We start from the raw sequence: 22,706 nt of genomic DNA, 5'->3' as shown, positions 1-22,706 counted from the left end.
TGTGTGTGTGTGTGTGTGTGTGTGTGTGTGTGTGTGTGTGTGTGTGTGTGTGTGTGTGTGTGTGTAATGGATAGCTGGCGGCCGAAGTGCATTAACTCACTACCAGATCCACTGCGACTCAGCGGGAACGGCGATGGAGAGCCGGAACGGGATTTAATTGCAATCAGGAAGCTGCCTCCGTCCAGCCAGGGACAAAGAAAAGAGCAGGCTGTGCCAAAGCTCCCAGAACCATTAATCTCTCTGGAAACACTTAACTGACCTGCCAGGGTGGGTTTGGGGTGACAAATTGGGCAGTGGCCCTTACTTCGCCATTCACCTACTCTAAATCATTAACTGACTCTAAATCATTAACTGATTGGAGTTAATGATCTGAATGAAATACTAATTCTTTCACACAGAGGTGATACTGGCACTTGTTTAGTGATTGTGTGCAGGTTTGCACATGTGCATGCGTTTGAATATGTGTGTTTACCTGAGGATGAAGCATTGTGGGCGTCGCTCCTGCAGCATCATGTGGTAGGCCCTCTCTGCTGAGGAGAAGATGTGAGGAGGCAAAGAGGAGCACAAACGCCCTGAAGAACTCAGATACAACTGACTCACCTGATAGAGAGAGTTAGAGAGAGAGAGTATAGACAGAGAGAAAGAGGGAGGGAGGGAGAGAGAGAGAGAGAGAGAGAGATATAGACAGAGAGAAAGAGAACACATGGTGAATCACTAAAACAATACAGAAATACACTACGGAAAAAGAAGGAACAGCACGTCAGAAATCAGCTCAATGTAATTGAAGAATCCATAGACTCTAACCACTTCTGGGAAAATTGGAAAACACTAAACAAACAACAACACGAATAATTATCTATCCAAAATGGACATGTATGGGTAAACCACTTCTCCAATCTTGTTGGCTCTATAACAAAGAATAAAGAGCAAAAACATATACATGATCAAATACAAATCTTAGAATCAACTAATAAAGACTACCAGAACCCACTGAATTCTCCAATTACCTTGAATAAGCTACAGAACAAAAGAAAAACCCCAAAAGGTTGATGGTATCCTTAATGAAATGATCAAATATACAGACAACAAATTCCAATTGGCTATACTAAAACTCTTTAACATAATCCTTAGCTCTGGCATCTTCCCCAATATTTGGAACCAAGGACTGATCACCCCAATCCACAAAAGTGGAGACAGATTTGACCCCAATAACTACCGTGGGATATGCATCAAGAGCAACCTTGGGAAAATCCTCTGCATTATTATTAACAGCAGACTTTTACATTTCCTCAATGAAAACAATGTACTGAGCAAATGTCAAATTGGCTTAAAACCAAATTACCGTACAATAGATCATGTATTCACCCTGCACACCCTAATTGAAAACCAAACAAACCAAAACAAAGGCAAAGTCTTCTCGTGCTTTGTTGATTTCAAAAAAGCCTTCGACTCAATTTGGCATGAGGGTCTGCTATACAAACTGATGAAAAGTGGTGTTGGGAATAAAACATACGACATTATAAAATCCATGTACACAAACAACAAGTGTGCGGTTAAAATAGGCAAAAAACACACATTTCTTCACACAGGGCCATGGGGTTGAGACAGGGATGCAGCTTAAGCCCCACCCTCTTCAACATATATATCAACGAATTGGCGCGGGCACTAGAAAAGTCCGCAGCACCCGGCCTCACCCTACGAGAATCTGAAGTCAAATGTCTACTGTTTGCTGATGATCTGGTGCTTCTGTCACCAACCAAGGAGGCCCTACAACAGCACCTAGATCTTCTGCACAGATTCTGCCAGACCTGGGCCCTGACAGTAAATCTCAGTAATACCAATAATGGTGTTCCAAAAAAGGTTCAGTCGCCAGGACCACAAATACAAATTCCACCTAGACACCATTGCCCTAGAGCACACAAAAAACAAGACATACCTTGGCCTAAACATCAGCGCCACAGGTAACTTCCACAAAGCTGTGAACGATCTGAGAGACAAGGCAAGAAGGGCATTCTATGCCATCAAAAGGAGCATAAAATTCAACATACAAATTAGGATTTGGCTAAAAATACTTGAATCAGTCATAGAACCCATTGCCCCTTATGGTTGTGAGGTCTGGGGTCCGCTCACCAACCAATATTTTACAAAATGGGACAAACACCAAATTGAGACTCTGCATGCAGAATTCTGCAAAAATATCCTCCGTGTACAACGTAGAACACCAAATAATGCATACAGAGCAGAGTTAGGCCGATACCCACTAATTATCAAAATCCAAAAAAGAGCCATTAAATTCTATAACCACCTAAAAGGAAGCGATTCCCAAACCTTCCATAACAAAGCCATCACCTACAGAGAGATGAACCTGGAGAAGAGTCCACTAAGAAAGCTGGTCCTGGGGCTCTGTTCACAAACACAAACACACCCCACAGAGCCCCAAGACAGCAACACAATTAAATCCAACCAAATCATGAGAAAACAAAAAGATAATTACTTGACACATTGGAAAGAATTAACAAAAAAACAGAGCTAACTAGAATGCTATTTGGCCCTAAACAGAGAGTACACAGTGGCAGAATACCTGACCACTGTGACTGACCCAAACTTAAGGAAAGCTTTGACTATGTACAGACTCAGTGAGCATAGCCTTGCTATTGAGAAAGGCCACCGTAGGCAGACATGGCTCTCAAGAGAAGACAGGCTATTTGCTCACTGCCCACAAAATGAGGTGGGAACTGAGCTGCACTTCCTAACCTCCTGCCTAATGTATGACCATATTAGAGACACATTTCCCTCAGATTACACAGATCCACAAAGAATTCAAAAACAACCGCAATTTTGATAAACTCTCATATCTACTGGGTGAAATTCCACAGTGTGCCATCACAGCAGCAAGATTTGTGACCTGTTGCCACAAGAAAAGGTCAACCAGTGGAGAACAAACACCTTTGTAAATACAACCCATATTTATGCTTATTTATTTTCCCTTGTGTACTTTAACTATATGCACATCGTTACAACACTGTATATAGACATAATATGCCATTTGTAATGTCTTTATTGTTTTGAAACCTCTGTATGTGTAATGTTTACTGTTTTGATTGTTTATTATACTTTTCTATATTATCTACTTCACTTGCTTTGGCAATGTAAATATACAGTATGTTTCCCATGCCAATAAAGCCCTTTGAATTTAATTGAGAGAGACAGAGTCAGAGAGAGCGAGAGAGAGTCAGGGGGAGAGAGAGAGTAAGGGAGAGAGAGTCAGATAGAGAGAGGGAGAGTCAGAGAGAGGGAGAGAGTCAGAGAGAGAGAGTCACAGAGAGAGACAGAGGGAGAGAGTCAGAGAGAGGGAGAGATTCAGAGAGAGAGAGAGAGTCAGAGAGATGGAGAGAGTCAGAGAGAGAGAGTCACAGAGAGAGAGAGGTAGAGAGTCAGAGAGAGGGAGAGATTCAGAGAGAGAGAGAGAGTCAGAGAGAGAGAGAGAGTCAGAGAGAGAGAGAGAAGAGAGAGAGATTCAGAGAGAGAGAGAGAGAGCCAGAGAGAGGGAGTCAGAGAGAGATAGTCAGAGAGAGTCAGAGAGAGGGAGTCAGAGAGAGAGAGTCAGAGAGAGAGAGAAAGAGGGATAAAAGAGAGAACAGAAGAATTTAGAGAGCATAGTGTTAAAGCCCATTCTTACATAACACACACACACCTTACAAAAAAGGACATTAAATCCTGCCTCACACCTAGTGTTGTGTGTCTCAAGGATTTCTGTGGCACTAATCATGTTCAGAACAGCATGGCTTCTGTCCACTCCTGTACAAGCCTGAGCCACATCAAACACTACATCCAATGCCCACAAGCAATACATTAACTACCCCCCCCCAAAACCCAACTCGTAATAAAAACATTCACCAGTCCAGCAACCCCCCCGCCAAAACCCAACCCATAAAAAAACATTAATCAGTCCAACCCCCCCCCCCTCCCCCCCAAAACCCAACACGTATAAAAAAACATTCACCAGTCCAGCATAACCCCCCCCCAAACCCAGCTTCAAATACCTCACTACCCTGCCTAGGCCTTGCCACAGTACCAAACCCAGCTTCAAATACCTCACTACCCTGCCTAGGCCTTGCCACAGTACCAAACCCAGCTTCAAATACCTCACTACCCTGCCTAGGCCTTGCCACAGTACCAAACCCAGCTTCAAATACCTCACTACCCTGCCTAGGCCTTGCCACAGTACCAAACCCAGCTTCAAATACCTCACTACCCTGCCTAGGCCTTGCCACAGTACCAAACCCAGCTTCAAATACCTCACTACCCTGCCTAGGCCTTGCCACAGTACCTAACCCAGCCGCTGGTTCCAACCCCAAACTTCTGCCCCATCACCTAGCAGATAAGAGTGGGCACCGTGGGCACTGGGGTTGGAGGGGAAGAGAGGATGGAGGTTGTTTTTGGGGTAGAGTGACAGATGTCAACGGGTGACAGCCGATTAACAGTGTTTCACACATTGTGACATATATCCCTCTCACTCTCTCAGGTGGAGAGTGTGCGCAAGGCAGGCAGGATGTGTTAAAATCAGCCAGGTCAATGATACAAGTCAATTATCGACGTCCATCCATGTGACATAAAACCCGTCCACTAGAGGCTACAGTGAGCACTCTTACGTTAAAGTAGGTTTTGCTCGGTCTTTGTGGACAGGGATGGCGGATGGCTGTAAGCATCTCGCTCATATTCCAAAGTTCAAATTCAACGTTAACCCTTACCTTAACCATTCAGAGATAATGTCTAACCTTAAGATTTCTGAGATTTGCCGAAACTTAACCCTAACCTTAAAAATGTGAAGTTAATGCCTAAACTTAACACTAAACACTTCGAACAACTTCGAAATTTGACGTTTGAGAAACATGGATGAATGTTTAATTCTGACGTGAGACTGTGAGAGCTAGTTGGTTAAATTCAGCCAGATTTGAGGTACAGATTTGGGGTTTGATAGCTCTGACAGGGTGGTTGGGCATCTCTCCAAACCCAGCTCGGGGTACCCCAATCCCCCAAAAAATAAACACACACACACACTCCATTAGGGCAGTGGGCAGAGTGATGATAGTTATCTGGTTGTATTGTATATCTTCAGACAGTGAGAACAGCTTGTCCACCTGATGGAACTGTTCAGCTATCATGGCCATTTTAGCCACACAAGGCAGGTTTGGCAGATACACCACATGCGAGGTACGTCAGACATAGACTACCACTTAGCCTGTGTCAGACATAGCCTACCACTTAGCCTGTGTCGGACATAGCCTACAACATAGCCTGTGTCAGACATGGACTACCACTTAGCCTGTGTCGGACATAGACTACCACGTAGCCTGTGTCAGACATAGCCTACCACGTAGCCTGTGTCAGACATAGCCTACAACATAGCCTGTGTAAGACATAGACTACCACTTAGCCTGTGTCAGACATAGACTAACATGTGGAAAGCCTGTGTCAGACATAGACTAGCATGTGGAAAGCCTGTGTCAGACATAGACTAGCATGTGGAAAGCCTGTGTCAGACATAGACTAGCATGTGGAAAGCCTGTGTCAGACATATACTAGCATGTGGAAAGCCTGTGTCAGACATAGACTACCACATAGCCTGTGTCAGACATAGACTACCACTTAGCCTGTGTCAGACATAGCCTACCACGTAGCCTGTGTCAGACATAGACTACCACGTAGCCTGTGTCACACATAGACTACCACGTAGCCTGTGTCAGACATAGAGTACCACGTAGCCTGTGTCAGACATAGACTACCACGTAGCCTGTGTCAGACATAGCCTACCACGTAGCCTGTGTCAGACATAGACTACAATGTAGCCTGTGTCAGACATAGACTACCACGTAGCCTGTGTCAGACATAGACTAGCATGTGGAAAGCCTGTGTCAGACATAGCTAAGAGCCTGTCTAAGAGAGATTACATGTGTACTTTATGTAAAGACTGAAAGAAACAGGTTTCTGTCAGCTTTATGTAAATGCCTGTCTGATACAGTAAGATACGTGTGCGCACACCACAAACGCCTGTCTAGGCTTCGGCCCAGCAGATATACAGAGTGAGTGACTGAGACTGAGTGAGTGAGTGAGTGAGTGAGTGAGTGAGTGAGTGAGTGAGAGAGAGAGAGAGAGAGAGAGAGAGAGAGAGAGAGAGAGAGAGAGAGAGAGTGTGTGTGTGTGTGTGTGGGGGGGGGGGGGGCTGGTGTATAATGCAGAGTCAGGCCTCTGCTGTGTTTCACAAACAGGAAGAGTGCATTATTAATGGTCCACATCAAGGCCAAATTCCACCCATTCATACTAGACTAACGACACACCCAACAGGGAACTCAACACACACACACACACACACACTTATAGTGTACAATACATTCAGTCACACACTCTCCATGACTGACAAGATAAGGTTAAAGTCAGAAGTTTACATACACGTAGGTTGGAGTCATTAAAACTTGTTTTTCAACCACTCCACAAATTTCTTGTTAACAAACTATAGATTTGGTAAATTGGTTAGGACATCTACTTTGTGCATGACACAAGTCATTTTTCCAAAAATTGTTTACAGACTGATTATTTCACTTATAATCAATTGTATCACAATTCCAGTTGGTCAGAAGTTTACATACACTAAGTTGACTGTGCCTTTAAACAGCTTGGAAAATTCCAGAAAATGATGTCATGGCTTTACAAGCTTCTGATAGGCTAATTGGCATCATTTGAGTCAATTGGAGGTGTACCTGTGGATGTATTTCAAGGCCTACCTTCAAACTCAGTGCCTCTTTGCTTGACATCATGGGAAATCAAAAGAAATCAGCCAAGACCTCAGTAAAATAATTCTGGTTCATCCTTGGGAGCAATTTCCAAACGCCTGAAGGTACCACGTTCATCTGTACAAACAATAGTACGCAAGTATAAACACCATGGGACCACGCAGCCGTCATACCGCTCAGGAAGGAGATGCGTTCTGTCTCCTAGAGATGAACATACTTTGGTGCGAAAAGTGCAAATCAATCCCAGAACAACAGCAAATTACCTTGTGAAGATGCTGGAGGAAACAGGTACAAAAGTATCTATATCCACAGTAAAACAAGTCCTATATCGACATAACCTGAAAGGCCGCTCAGCAAGGAAGAAGCCACTGCTCCAAAACTGCTATAAAAAAGACAGACTACGGTTTGCAACTGCACATGGGGACAAAGATTGTACTTTTTGGAGAAATGTCTTCGGGTCTGATGAAACAAAAATAGAACTGTTAGGCCATAATGACCTTTGTTATGTTTGGAGGAAAAGGGGGATGTTTGCAAGCCGAAGAACACCATCCCAACCGTGAAGCATGGGTGTGGCAGCATCATGTTGTGGGGGTGCTTTTCTGCTGTGATTGGGGGTCCCATAGGGCAGCGCACCATTGGCCCAGTGTCGTCCGGGTTTGGCCCGGGGTAGGCCGTCATTGTATATAAGAATTTGTTCTTAACTGACTTGCTTAGTTCTAAAAAGGTTGCATTTAAAAAATATTTGTACAAAGAAAATGGTGAGTACAGATGTTTTGTGGACCCACCTCTGCTGTAGTGTGTAGTGAGATACTCACCAGTGTAGAGTAGATGGGGAGGTCTTTGTTCGGATTGACCAGGAGGAGAATGTGTCCGATGTAGGTCTGAAAAAAACAGGCCTTATTTTACATCACCTGTAGAAATGTAAAGTGAGAGAGAGCTTCTATTCCATGGACAAATTAATAAATACACAATGGAATATTGTAACATCAGTGGCCGGGTATACAGTCCCCAGAGTTTGGTTTAAGGCATCACTGTGTGCTCTTGAACTGAGGCATCTCTGGCCAAACGACCAGCCACTGGGGTTAACACAGAAGTCCACCTAGACCATGTAATAGGCCTAATGTCTGTAATCAAGTTGTAGCACAAAGCCCCATCTCTCATGGAGCCTGAAGGTCATGTTAGGACTAAGAACTAAATCCCTTCCCCAAACACACTGAGAGTTGGAGAGGCTTGCAGGCCCTCAGCACTACTGCTATGCTAGCCAATTGAGCTAACTGATGATAGCATCTCATCAGTCAGAGAGAGAGGACCAGGGGTAATGTACGCTAACTGCTCAAACCATTCATCCAACTATAACATCAATGCTGAGTTTATGATGTTGTTATAAAGACAATGTTGTATAGGCTTCATGATGGTGTCAAAGGGAACCGTGTCTCACAGCCAAGGGAGGTGATAGGTAGGCACAGGAGGGATCCATATAGGTGAACAATTCTATATCTACGGGTGCACTTCATCTGAAGAGCTGAAACCAACTAACTGAAATACGGTGCCTTCTGTGTAAGAAAGCCTGCCAAAAACAGGTGATTGCAATATACTATCCCCGTAAACAGGAGGTGTCAGGAAGATAGCCTGTTATCCCACATTTTCTATCGCATTACCATATTATTCTTGGCACAAAATGACTCAATACATGAATATGTGCCTTACAAATCACAAGAGGTAGGCTAAATATCAAGAAAAGAAAGCTGGAAAATAAACATGACAATAAATACATCAATAAACATGACAATAAATACATCAATAAACATGACAATAAATACATCAATAAACACATCAATAAACATTACAATAAATACATCAATAAATACGTCAATAAACATGACAATAAATACGTCAATAAACATTACAATAAATACATCAATAAATACATCAATAAACACATCAATAAATACGTCAATAAATACGTCTATAAATACATCAATAAACACAACAATAAATACGTCAATAAACACAACAATAAATACATCAATAAATACGTCAATAAACATTACAATAAATACATCAATAAATACGTCAATAAACATGACAATAAATACGTCAATAAACATTACAATAAATACATCAATAAATACATCAATAAACATGACAATAAATACGTCAATAAACACAACAATAAATACGTCAATAAACATTACAATAAATACATCAATAAATACATCAATAAACATGACAGTAAATACATCAATAAACATTACAATAAATACATCAATAAATACGTCAATAAACATGACAATAAATACATCAATAAATACATCAATAAATACATCAATAAACACAACAATAAATACGTCAATAAACACAACAATAAATACATCAATAAATACATCAATAAATACATCAATAAATACATCAATAAACATGACAATAAATACGTCAATAAACATGACAATAAATACATCAATAAACACAACAATAAACATGACAATAAATACTTCAGTAAATATGTCAATAAACACGTCAATAAACACAACAATAAATACATCAATAAATACATCAATAAACATGACAATAAATACATCAATAAATACATAAATAAACATGACAATAAATACATCAGTAAACATGACAATAAATATTTCAATAAACATGACAATAAATACATCAATAAACATGACAATAAATATGTAGATAAACATGGCAATAAATATGTCAATAAACACAACAATAAATACATCAATAAATACATCAATAAACATGACAATAAATACATCAGTAAACATGACAATAAATATTTCAATAAACATGACAATAAATACATCAATAAATACATCAATAAATACATCAATAAACATGACAATAAATACATCAATAAACATGACAATAAATACATCAATAAATACATCAATAAACATTACAATAAATACATCAATAAATACATCAATAAACATGACAATAAATACATCAATAAACATGACAATAAATATGTAGATAAACATGGCAATAAACATGACAATAAATACATCAATAAACATGACAATAAATATGTAGATAAACATGGCAATAAACATGACAATAAATACATCAATAAATACATCTATAAATACATCAATAAACATTACAATAAATACATCAATAAATACATCAATAAACATGACAATAAATACATCAATAAACACAACAATAAATACATCAATAAACATGACAATAAATACATCAATAAACACAACTACAAGTCCATGCTAGGTAAAGCTCCGCCTTATCTCAGTTCACTGGTTACGATGGCAACACCCATCCGTAGCACGCGCTCCAGCAGGTGTATCTCACTGATCATCCCTAAAGCCAACACCTCATTTGGCCGCCTTTCGTTCCAGTTCTCTGCTGCCTGTGACTGGAACGAATTGCAAAAATCGCTGAAGTTGGAGACTTTTATCTCCCTCACCAACTTCAAACATCTGCTATCTGAGCAGCTAACCGATCGCTGCAGCTGTACATAGTCTATTGGTAAATAGCCCACCCATTTTCACCTACCTCATCCCCATACTGTTTTTATTTATTTATTTTTCTGCTCTTTTGCACACCAGTATCTCTACCTGTACATAACCATCTGATCATTTATCACTCCAGTGTTAATCTGCATAATTGTAATTATTTGCCTACCTTCTCATGCCTTTTGCACACAATGTATATATAGACTCCCCTTTTTTCTACTGTGTTATTGACTTGTTAATTGTTTACTCCATGTGTAACTCTGTGTTGTCTGTTCACACTGCTATGCCTTATCTTGGCCAGGTCGCAGTTGCAAATGAGAACTTGTTCTCAACTAGCCTACCTGGTTAAATAAAGGTGAAATAAAAAAATAAAATAAATAAAATAAAAAAACAATAAATACATCAATAAACACAACAATAAATACGTCAATAAATACATCAATAAACACAACAATAAATACGTCAATAAATACATCAATAAACACAACAATAAATACGTCAATAAATACATCAATAAACACAACAATAAATACGTCAATAAATACATCAATAAACACAACAATAAATACATCAATAAATACGTCAATAAACATGACAATAAATACATCAATAAACATTACAATAAATACATCAATAAATACATCAATAAATACGTCAATAAACATTACAATAAATACTTCAGTAAATACGTCAATAAACATGTCAATAAACACAACAATAAATACATCAATAAATACATCAATAAACATGACAATAAATACATCAATAAATACGTCAATAAACATGACAATAAATACATCAATAAACATGACAATAAATACATCAATAAATACATCAATAAACATGACAATAAATATGTCAATAAACATGACAATAAATATGTCAATAAACATGACAATAAATATGTCAATAAACACAACAATAAATACATCAATAAATACATCAATAAACATGACAATAAATACATCAATAAACATGACAATAAATACATCAATAAACATGACAATAAATATGTCAATAAACATGACAATAAATATGTCAATAAACACAACAATAAATACATCAATAAATACATCAATATACATGACAATAAATACATCAGTAAACACAACAATAAATACATCAATAAATACGTCAGTAAACACAACAATAAATACATCAATAAATACGTCAATAAACATGACAATAAATACATCAGTAAACACAACAATAAATACATCAATAAATACGTCAATAAACATGACAATAAATATGTCAATAAACATGACAATAAATATGTCAATAAACATGACAATAAATATGTCAATAAACATGACAATAAATATGTCAATAAACATGACAATAAATACGTCAATAATCATGACAATAAATACGTCAATAAATACGTCAATAAACATGACAATAACTACATCAATAAATACGTCAATAAACACGACAATAAATATGTCAATAAACACAACAATAAATACATCAATAAATACGTCAATAAACATGACAATAAATATGTCAATAAACACAACAATAAATACATCAATAACTACATCAATAAACATGACAGTAAATACATCAGTAAATACGTCAATAAACATGACAATAAATATGTCAATAAACACAACAATAAATACATCAATAAATACGTCAATAAACATGACAATAAATACATCAATAAATACATCAATAAATATGTCAATAAACATGACAATAAATACATCAATAAACACATCAATAAATACATCAATAAAAAAACAATAAACACAAAAATAAATATATAAAAAACACATCAATAAAAACATCAATAAATAAAGCAATAAATACATCAACAAACATGGCAATAAATGTGCCAATAAACATAACAATGAATACATCAATAAATATGACAACAAATCCGTCAATAAACATGACAATAAATACGTCAATAAATATGACAACAAATCCGTCAATAAACATGACAATAAATACATATACAAACACGACAATAAATACGTCAATAAAAATGGCAATAAATACAACAATGAGCATGACAACAAATATATCAATAAATACATCAATAAATACATCAATTAATTCAACAATAAATACATCAATAAATACGCCAATAAATACATCAATAAACATGACAATAAATACATCAATAAACATGACAATAAATACATCAATAAATACGCCAATAAATACATCAATAAACATGACAATAAATATGTCAATTAACACAACAATAAATACGACAGTAAACACAACAATTAATTTGTCAATAAACACAACAGTAAACACGCCAATAAACACGTCTATAAACACTTCAATAAACACTATTATAAGAACTCTTTTTAAAGTAATCCCCACCGTTGCAGTTGAATGGACATGCTCATTCCCAAATATGCACTCCTGGGAGCGTGGGCGCTTTGGCAACCTCTGCCGACCCCCTCAAGAACAGGAAAGTGTGATACAGGTAAGAAACCTGCTGGTAAAACCAAGTACATGCTATTTTACAAATCATGTAATAATGTAACTGATGATTTGTGCATAAGTACGTTAGATGGTTCCCTCATTGATCGTGTCCCTGCCTATAAATATCTTGGGATCTGTATTGACGAAAATATATCTTTTAAAAAGCATGTTGACGAGTTAGTCAATAAATTAAGAATTAAGTTGGGCTTCTTCTATAGGGATAGATCCCTTCATTAAATAGCAGAAAACAGATAGTTAATTCCAGCTACCAGTGTTTTGAAGCCCTTGGACACAATGTATCACAGCACACTTTGTTTGATAACATCTGACAGTTTTGACACCACTGCATCCTTCATCATAAAGTTGGTTGGACCTCGCTAAAACCACGTAGGTCACTTCATTATTCTGTTTTTCTTTATAAAGCCTTAGTCAATAAACTACAAATTTACTTAACATCATTGTTGAAATACAGAAACTCAGATTACAACACTAGATCACAGGGTTGGTTAATGCTGGAGACTCCACGTGTATCCACAGAGTTGGTTAATGCTGGAGACTCCACGTGTATCCACAGAGTTGGTTAATGTTGGAGACTCCACGTGTATCCACAGAGTTGGTTAATGATGGAGACTCCACGTGTATCCACAGAGTTGGTTAATGATGGAGACTCCACGTGTATCCACAGAGTTGGTTAATGCTGGAGACTCCACGTGTATCCACAGAGTTGGTTAATGACGGAGACTCCACGTGTATCCACAGAGTTGGTTAATGCTGGAGACTCCACCTGTATCCACAGAGTTGGTTAATGCTGGAGACTCCACCTGTATCCACAGAGTTGGTTAATGCTAGAGACTCCACGTGTATCCACAGAGTTGGTTGATGACGGAGACTCCACGTGTATCCACAGAGTTGGTTAATGCTGGAGACTCCACGTGTATCCACAGAGTTGGTTAATGACGGAGACTCCACGTGTATCCACAGAGTTGGTTAATGCTGGAGACTCCACCTGTATCCACAGAGTTGGGTAAATCTGCCTTTTCCTACCAAGGGCCCTATCATGTGGAATAATCTCCAAGTAACGTTTCAGTTGGATGTGTTGTTGTCTCTGGGTCAGTTTAGGAGAAAGACTCTGGATTTTATATTGATTCATGTGTTTGTTTTGTTTGATTATTTAAATAATATTAGCTGTTTATTTAATTTGGTGTTTTAAATTGTGTATAATTTTATTTTCTGTATTGTGACAGTTTGTAGCCTATGTGTGGTCCAAATACTAACCTTACCACAAAGCCCCTTTCATAAATGGTAAAGCAAAATCTGCATGGAGGTAGACAGGTATTCTTATTTCATTTCTATGGTTCTTCTTTCTTCCTACTGTAGACCCTCAGGCTGTCTAGATATTGCTGCCAAAACGCCGTCCTCTGACAAAGATATACAGTAAACACTAACCCTTACAGCTACTACTGTACAGCTGCTAGGTGCTAGCCCTACTTCCCACAAAAATACCTGAGCTGGCTGAATGCTAACTGCTAACCCTATGTTCTCTAGGAGGAACTTCAAAGATCGGGTGACTTTTTTCTCTCTCAATCTACCCACTCTTCTCTGTCCTCTCTCAATCTACCCCCTCTTCTCTGTCCTCTCTCAATCTACCTACTCTTCTCTGTCCTCTCTCAATCTACCCACTCTTCTCTGTCCTCTCTCAATCTACCCACTCTTCTCTGTCCTCTCTCAATCTACCCACTCTTCTCTGTCCTCTCTCAATCTACCCACTCTTCTCTGTCCTCTCTCAATCTACCTACTCTTCTCTGTCCTCTCACAATCTACCCACTCTTCTCTGTCCTCTCTCAATCTACCCACTCTTCTCTGTCCTCTCTCAATCTACCCACTCTTCTCTGTCCTCTCTCAATCTACCCACACTTCTCTGTCCTCTCTCAATCTACCCACTCTTCTCTGTCCTCTCTCAATCTACCCACTCTTCTCTGTCCTCTCTCAATCTACCCACTCTTCTCTGTCCTCTCTCAATCTACCCACTCTTCTCTGTCCTCTCTCAATCTACCCACTCTTCTTTGTCCTCTCTCAATCTCCCCCCTCTTTTCTGTTCTCTCTCAATCTTTCCTCTCTTTTCTGTCCTCTTTCAATCTACTCCCTCCTCTCCATGTCCAACAAGCCAGTCTCTCCCCCATCTGTGGCTCAGTAAAAACCAAGTTATCGGAGCCTTTTCACACACTTATGAGAATAGCCAGGGTGTTCCACATTGGTCTGGCTCCAGTCATTCTACAGCACCATCCTCCATGTGGAGCTATAGACCAGGCAACAGTGAAATGTGGTTACAATCAGTGGTGTAAAGTACTTAAGTACAAATACTTTGAAGTACTACTTAAGCCGTTTTGGGGGGTATCTGTACTTTACTTAACTATTTATATTTTGAACAACTTTTACTTTTACTTCAATAACGTACTTTTTAATCCACACATTTTCCCTGACACCCAAAAGTACTCGTTACATTTTGAATGCTTAGCAGAACAAGAAAATGGTCCAATTCACACAATTGTCAAGAGAATATCTCTGGTCATCTAATGCCTCTGATCTGGAGGATTCACTAAACACAAATTATTTGTTTGTAAATGATGTGTTGGAGTGTGCCCCTGTTACTCAAGTGGAATTTTACTGGGTGACTTTTACTTTTCATTGAGTCATTTTCTATGAAGGCATCTTTACTTTTACTTAAGTCTGACATCTGGGTACTTTTTCCACCACTGGTTAGAATGTCCAGAAACCAAAATGAAAACGTCTGTATGTCTCTCATATTTTCTCATAATTGCAGTCATGGATTTTGTCCATCGAACCAAAACGGCATTGATTCTCCATTATGGGTTATTTATCCTTTGTGTGAGTGTCGCGTGTCCGTGTGTATCTCTGCGTATATCTGTGTAGTACATTTAGGCTGGCTCTTAGTAGTTCTATTCATCCCTCATCCCTGGGTCTTGTCCCTGGCAACAGCAGACAATGAGTCTCCTGGGACACCTTCCAGACACCAGACCCTGGCCAGAGCTCACACACTCCACTCACACATCAGCCACTAGCCCACAATACAGGACAGAGAGGGGTGGGGGACTGACTCAAAGAGGGTACCAACCCTATAACTGCCACTAGCAGCCACCAGTGCCTGGCCGGGCAACAGAGACAGATAAACAGGACAACCACCCATGTACAATAACACAGGTCCAGTAACTGGTCTGCAGGGCTGGAGGAGTGGAAGATTGGAAGAGTGGAGGAGTGGAGAGGAGGAGGGGTGGAGAGGAGGAGGAGGGGTGGAGGAGTGGAGAGGTGGAGGAGAGGAGAGGTGGAGGGGTGGAGAGGAGGAGGGGTGGAGGAGTGGAGAGGTGGAGGAGAGGAGAGGAGGAGGGGTGGAGGAGTGGAGAGGTGGAGGAGAGGAGGGGTGGAGGAGTGGAGAGGAGAGGAGGAGGGGTGGAGAGGAGGAGGAGGGGTGGAGGAGTGGAGAGGTGGAGGAGAGGAGAGGTGGAGGGGTGGAGAGGAGGAGGGGTGGAGGAGTGGAGAGGTGGAGGAGAGGAGAGGAGGAGGGGTGGAGGAGTGGAGAGGTGGAGGAGAGGAGGGGTGGAGGAGTGGAGAGGTGGAGGAGAGGAGAGGTGGAGGGGTGGAGAGGAGGAGGGGTGGAGAGGTGGAGGAGGGAGAGGAGGAGGAGTGGAGGAGTGGAGAGGTGGAGGAGTGGAGAGGTGGAGGGGTGGAGGAGGGAGGAGGAGGAGGGAGAGGTGGGGGAGGGAGAGGAGGAGGGGAGGAGTGGAGAGGTGGAGGAGTGGAGAGAGGGGGTGGAGGAGGGAGAGGTGGAGGAGAGGAAAGGTGGAGGGGTGGAGGAGGAGGAGTGGAGAAGTAGGGGTGGAGGAGTGGAGAGGTGGAGGAGTGGAGGAGTGGAGAGGAGGAGTGGAGAGGTGGGGGAGTGGAGAGGAGGAGGGGTGGAGAGGTGGAGGAGTGGAGAGGAAGAGGGGTGGAGGAGTGGAGAGGTGGAGGAGAGGAAAGGTGGAGGGGTGGAGAGGAGGAGGAGTGGAGAGGAGTAGGGGTGGAGGAGTGGAGAGGTGGAGGTGGAGGAGTGGAGAGGAGGAGGGGTGGAGGAGTGGAAAGGTGGAGGAGAGGAGAGGTGGAGGAGAGGAGAGGTGGAGGAGAGGAGAGGAGGAGGGGTGGAGGAGTGGAGAGGTGGAGGAGAGGAGGGGTGGAGGAGTGGAGAGGAGGAGGGGTGGAGAGGAGGAGGAGGGGGAGAGGTGGAGGAGAGGAGAGGAGGGGTGGAGGAGTGGAGGAGGAGAGGAGGAGGGAGAGGTGGAGGAGAGGAGAGGTGGAGGGGTGGAGAGGAGGAGGGGTGGAGAGGTGGAGGAGAGGAGAGGTGGAGGGGTGGAGAGGAGGAGGGGTGGAGGAGTGGAGAGGTGGAGGAGAGGAGAGGGGGGTGGAGGAGTGGAGAGGTGGAGGAGGAGGGGTGGAGGAGTGGAGAGGTGGAGGAGGGGTGGAGGAGAGGTGGAGGAGTAGAGAGGTGGAGGAGAGGAGAGGTGGAGGGATGGAGGAGTGGAGAGGTGGAGGAGAGGAGGGGTGGAGGAGTGGAGAGGAGGAGGAGTGGAGAGGAGGAGGAGGGGTGGAGGAGTGGAGAGGTGGAGGAGAGGAGAGGTGGAGGGGTGGAGAGGAGGAGGGGTGGAGGAGTGGAGAGGTGGAGGGGTGGAGAGGTGGAGAGGTGGAGAGGTGGAGGAGTGGAGAGGAGGAGGGGTAGAGGGGTGGAGAGGTGGAGGGGTGGAGGAGTGGAGGGTCTGAGGAGTGGAGGTGTGGAGGTGTGGAGGGGTGGAGAGGTGGAGAGGTGGAGGGGTGGAGAGATGGAGGGGTGAAGGGTGCTGGTTTCCCTCCTCAACTCTGGATCTAGGGACAGTCAGGGGAAAGACTGCCCAGTGTGCAAGCTGGCATCTCACGATCAATAGATCACTCCAATGGTATGTAAGTGTGTCCATGTGTGTGTCCGTGTGTGTGTGTTTCCGTGTGTGTGTGTTCTACCTACATATATCTGGTCGTTGCCAAAGCGTTTCTGCATCTCGTAGAGCAGGCTGCTGTCTGTAAGCTCACTGAGAGACGCCAGGTCATCATTAGGCGCCGGAGGCATCAGCTTCACCTGCAACACCACACCACACAGGTTACCATAGCAACCACACATGGACTTGGTTTCCCATACAGTAAGTGTAAACTTTTCTGCAATATAGAGATGTGAAGTGTATAGCAGAGGTGAACATATTGAGTGTACACTTCGTTGTAGTGCAGATGTTGAGTGTACTTGCCTGCTCCAGTTTGCAGGGTCCTGTGGGTCCATCTAGACCGTTGTCCTGTGAAGAATATCTGCTCAGCCCCCCTCCCAACTCCCTGAACATGGCACACTTCTCCAACAGACTGTCCCTCTTAGAGAGGGACATGGACAGGGGGGTCCTACAAGGTTGGGCAGGAGGTACAATTATTACTAAGCAAATCATTTGCTTTTCAATACTGACACCGGAACATCTTTAACTATATTGTATGGCCTTAGGCACTGCATTGCAGTTGCTAGCTGTGCCACTAGAGATCCTGGTTCGAGTCCAGGCTCTGTCGCAGACGGCCGTGACCGGAAGACCATGGGGCGGCGCACAATTGGCCCAGCTTCGTCCGGGTTAAGGGAGGGCTTGGCCAGGCAGGGATGTTCTTGTCCCATTGCACTCTAGCAACTCCTGTGACCGGCCGGGCGCATGCACGCTGACACGGTCACCAGGTGTACGGCGTTTCCTCCGACACATTGGTGCGGCTGGCTTTCGGGTTAGGTGGGCATAGTGTCAAGAAGCAGTGCGGCTTGGTTGGGTTGTGTTTCGGAGGAAGCACGGCTCTCGACCTTCGCCTCTCCCAAGTCCGTACGGGAGTTGCAGCAATGAGACAAGACTATAACTACCAATTGGAGACCATGAAATTGGGGAGAAAAAGGTAAAAAGTAGAAGAGAAATAATACTATAATGTGTGTAATATAGATAAGTGAGGTCATTTGATCATCTGATCACCAAACTCACAGGTTCTTGACGGGGATGGGGTGGTCGTGTTCGCCTCCATCGTAGCGTTTGTCTGTAGGGGCCGGTGGGACAGAGGGGTCCTTCAGTCTCTCTACCCAGCATTCCTCTGCTCTCAGCAGCATGTTCATGATGGGGTCGGATGCTGCTATGCCTGGAACCAGGACAGGGAACACAGCAGGTTAAGAGAATAACCACTAAGGGTTAACAATGAGAAAGACTGTCTGTCAGACTGTCTGTCAGCATTATAAATCAGGTAGATTAAGTCCTGGATGCTGATTGTCTGAAACAGCATTTTAGCCGTGTGTATATCAGACAATATGACGCAAAAATAATTGTTTACTGTTTTATTTATGTTGGTAGCAATAAGGCACCTCAGGCATTTGTGGTATATAGCCAATATACCACACGCCCTCTGACCTTATTGTTTAACTACAGTATAGTGGTCAGGAGTTGTAGTCACTGATGGGTACTTTCAGTACTTTCAATGCTAGAGCGCTTGAAATTAGCCTCTATCTAGCTGCAAAGATATAGAATGTTGCATAGACATTTATGTCGAACACCAGCCAATTATTGAAACACATAAAATGTTCTCCAATATCAATTCTCTGAACATTAATGATAGACAATACTATTCAAAGGGATGCGTTGAGATTTAAATCATTCTAGGCTAATTCACCAAGGGCCTCATCCAAACCCATCCATATAGATGTGCCAGTGCTGAGACAGTGTGAACCCCACTGAGGATCGATGCATCTGAGCTTCAGAGATAGGGGGAGTTAAGATCCCCTCCATCTGAGCTTCAGAGATAGGGGGAGTTAAGATCCCCTCCATCTGAGCTTCAGAGATAGCAGGAGTTAAGATCCCCTCCATCTGAGCTTCAGAGATAGGGGGAGTTAAGATCCCCTCCATCTGAGCTTCAGAGATAGGAGGAGTTAAGATCCCCTCCATCTGAGCTTCAGAGATAGCAGGAGTTAAGATCCCCTCCATCTGAGCTTCAGAGATAGGAGGAGTTAAGATCCCCTCCATCTGAGCTTCAGAGATAGGGGGAGTTAAGATCCCCTCCATCTGAGCTTCAGAGATAGGGGGAGTTAAGATCCCCTCCATCTGAGCTTCAGAGATAGGGGGAGTTAAGATCCCCTCCATCTGTAATGAGGTCTAAAAGGCCACAGGGGAGGGATTGTAACGGTTTTCTGTATGAGAAGGAGAGTCGGACCAAAATGCAGCGTGTAGATTGCGATCCATGTTTTAATAAACAAACGTAAAACACGAATCAATACAAACACTACAAAATAAAGAACGTAACGAAAACCTAAACAGCCTATCTGGTGAAAACACATAGACAGGAACAAAACCCACCAACACACAGTGAAACCCAGGCTACCTAAATATGGTTCCCAATCAGAGACAATGACGAACACCTGCCTCTGATTGAGAACCATATCAGGCTGAACATAGAAATAGACAAACAAGACATGAAACATAGAATACCCACTCAGATCACACCCTGACCAATCAAAACATAGAAAATACAAAGTAAACTATGGTCAGGGCGTGACAGTACCCCCCCCCCAAGGTGCGGACTCCGGCCGCAAAACTTAAACCTATGGGGGAGGGTGTGGGTGGGCATCTGTCCGCGGTGGCGGCTCTGGCGCTGGACGTGGACCCCACTCCATAACAGTTTTAGTCCACCTCCTTAGCGTCCCTAGATAGGTTACCCTCCTTAAAGACCGCTCGGGACAGAGGGGCAGCTCGGGACAGAGGTAGCTCGGGACTGATGGGTAGCTCAGCACTGAGAGGAAGCTCAGCACTGAGAGGAAGCTCAGCACTGAGAGGAAGCTCAGGCAGGTGGTTGGATCCGGCAGATCCTGGCTGGCTGGCGGTTCTGGAAGATCCTGGCTGACTGGCGGATCCGGAAGAGTCTGGTCGACTGGCGGATCTGGAAGAGTCTGGTCGACTGGCGGATCTGGAAGAGTCTGGTCGACTGGCGGATCTGGAAGATTCTGGTCGACTGGCGGATCTGGAAGATTCTGGTCGACTGGCGGATCTGGAAGATTCTGGTCGACTGGCGGATCTGGAAGAGTCTGGTCGACTGGCAGATCTGGAAGAGTCTGGTCGACTGGCAGATCTGGAAGAGTCTGGTCGACTGGCAGATCTGGAAGAGTCTGGTCGACTGGCAGATCTGGAAGAGTCTGGTCGACTGGCAGATCTGGAAGAGTCTGGTCGACTGGCAGATCTGGAAGAGTCTGGTCGACTGGCAGATCTGGAAGAGTCTGGTCGACTGGCTGCTCTGGCTGCTCCATGCTGACTGGCTGCTCCATGATGACTGGCAGCTCTGGCTGCTCCATGCTGACTGGCTGCTCCATGCTGACTGGCAGCTCTGGCTGCTCCATGCTGACTGGCTGCTCTGGCTGCTCCATGCTAACTGGCAGCTCTGGCGGCTCCTTGCAGACTGGCAGCTCTGGCGGCTCCTTGCAGACTGGCAGCTCTGGCGGCTCCTTGCAGAAAGGCAGCTCTGGCGGCATCCTGCAGAAAGGCAGCTCTGGCGGCTCCTTGCAGACTGGCAGCTCCTTGCAGACTGGCAGCTCTATGCAGACTGGCAGCTCCTTGCAGACTGGCAGCTCCTTGCAGACTGGCAGCTCCTTGCAGACTGGCAGCTCTATGCAGACTGGCAGCTCCTTGCAGACTGGCAGCTCTATGCAGACTGGCAGTTCTGAACAGGCGGGAGACTCCGGCAGCGCTGGAGAGGAGGAAGGCTCTGGCAGCGCTGGACAGGCGAGGCGCACTGTAGGCCTGATGCGTGGTGCTGGCACTGGTGGTACTGGGCCGAGGACACGCACAGGAAGCCTGGTGCGGGGAGCTGCTACCGGAGGGCTGGGGTGTGGAGGTGGTACTGGAAAAACCGGACCGTGCAGGTGCACTGGAGCTCTTGAGCACCGAGCCTGCCCAACCTTACCTGGTTGAATGCTCACGGTCGCCCTGCCAGTGCGGCGAGGTGGAATAGCCCGCACTGGGCTATGCAGGCGAACCGGAGACACCGAGCGCAAGGCTGGTGCCATGTAAGCCGGCCCAAGGAGACGCACTGGGGACCAGCTGCATAGAGCCGGCTTCATGGCATTAGGCTAGACGCTCAATCTAGCCCGGCAGACACGCGGAGCTGGAATATACCGCACCGGGCTATGCACCCGCACTGGAGACACCGTGCGCACCACTGCATAACACGGTGCCTGTCCGGTCTCTCTAGCCCCCCGGTAAGCACAGGGAGTCTGCCCAGGTCTCCTACCTGGCGTAGCCATACTCCCTGTTAGCCCCCCCCCAAGAAATTTTTGGGGCTGCCTCTCAGGCTTCCATCCGCTACGTCGTGCTGCCTCCTCATATCTGCGCCTCTCCGCTTTCGCCGCCTCCAGTTCTTCTTTGGGGCGGCGATATTCTCCTGGCTGAGCCCAGGGTCCTCTTCCTTCTAATTCGTCCTCCCATGTCCATACCTCCTCTTTGGGCTGCTCCTGTTGCCTCTTCTCCTGCTGCACCTTTGGGCGGCTACACTCCCCTGGTTTAGCCCAGGGTCCTCTCCCGTCGAGGATTTCCTCCCATGTCCAGAAATCCTTATTGCGCGTCTCCTCGCGCTGCTCCTGCCTGTTGACACGCTGCTTGGTCCTTTTGTGGTGGGTGATTCTGTAACGGTTTTCTGTATGAGAAGGAGAGTCGGACCAAAATGCAGCGTGTAGATTGCGATCCATGTTTTAATAAACAAACGTAAAACACGAATCAATACAAACACTACAAAATAAAGAACGTAACGAAAACCTAAACAGCCTATCTGGTGAAAACACATAGACAGGAACAAAACCCACCAACACACAGTGAAACCCAGGCTACCTAAATATGGTTCCCAATCAGAGACAATGACGAACACCTGC

At 43.8% G+C, this 22,706-nt stretch overlaps 1 protein-coding gene across 1 annotated transcript in view; it reads right to left on the bottom strand.

Annotated features, from left to right (window-relative positions):
* Positions 1-22,706, bottom strand: part of LOC139386032 (unconventional myosin-XVI-like) — a 157,265-nt gene that overhangs the window by 65,881 nt on the left and 68,678 nt on the right. The window contains exons 8-12 of the mRNA XM_071131432.1: positions 18,793-18,943; positions 18,043-18,187; positions 17,769-17,879; positions 7,607-7,672; positions 473-600 (exon numbers count right to left, since the gene is read on the bottom strand). Coding sequence (XP_070987533.1) covers positions 473-600; positions 7,607-7,672; positions 17,769-17,879; positions 18,043-18,187; positions 18,793-18,943 — 601 coding nt within the window. The remainder of the gene's footprint in view (positions 1-472; positions 601-7,606; positions 7,673-17,768; positions 17,880-18,042; positions 18,188-18,792; positions 18,944-22,706) is intronic.

Source organism: Oncorhynchus clarkii, chromosome 3 (genome assembly GCF_045791955.1).
Source record: "Oncorhynchus clarkii lewisi isolate Uvic-CL-2024 chromosome 3, UVic_Ocla_1.0, whole genome shotgun sequence".
NCBI classification, from domain to species: domain Eukaryota; kingdom Metazoa; phylum Chordata; class Actinopteri; order Salmoniformes; family Salmonidae; genus Oncorhynchus; species Oncorhynchus clarkii.
The sequence above is the reverse complement of the archived record's forward strand: the minus strand, read 5'-3'. Positions and strand labels throughout refer to the sequence as shown.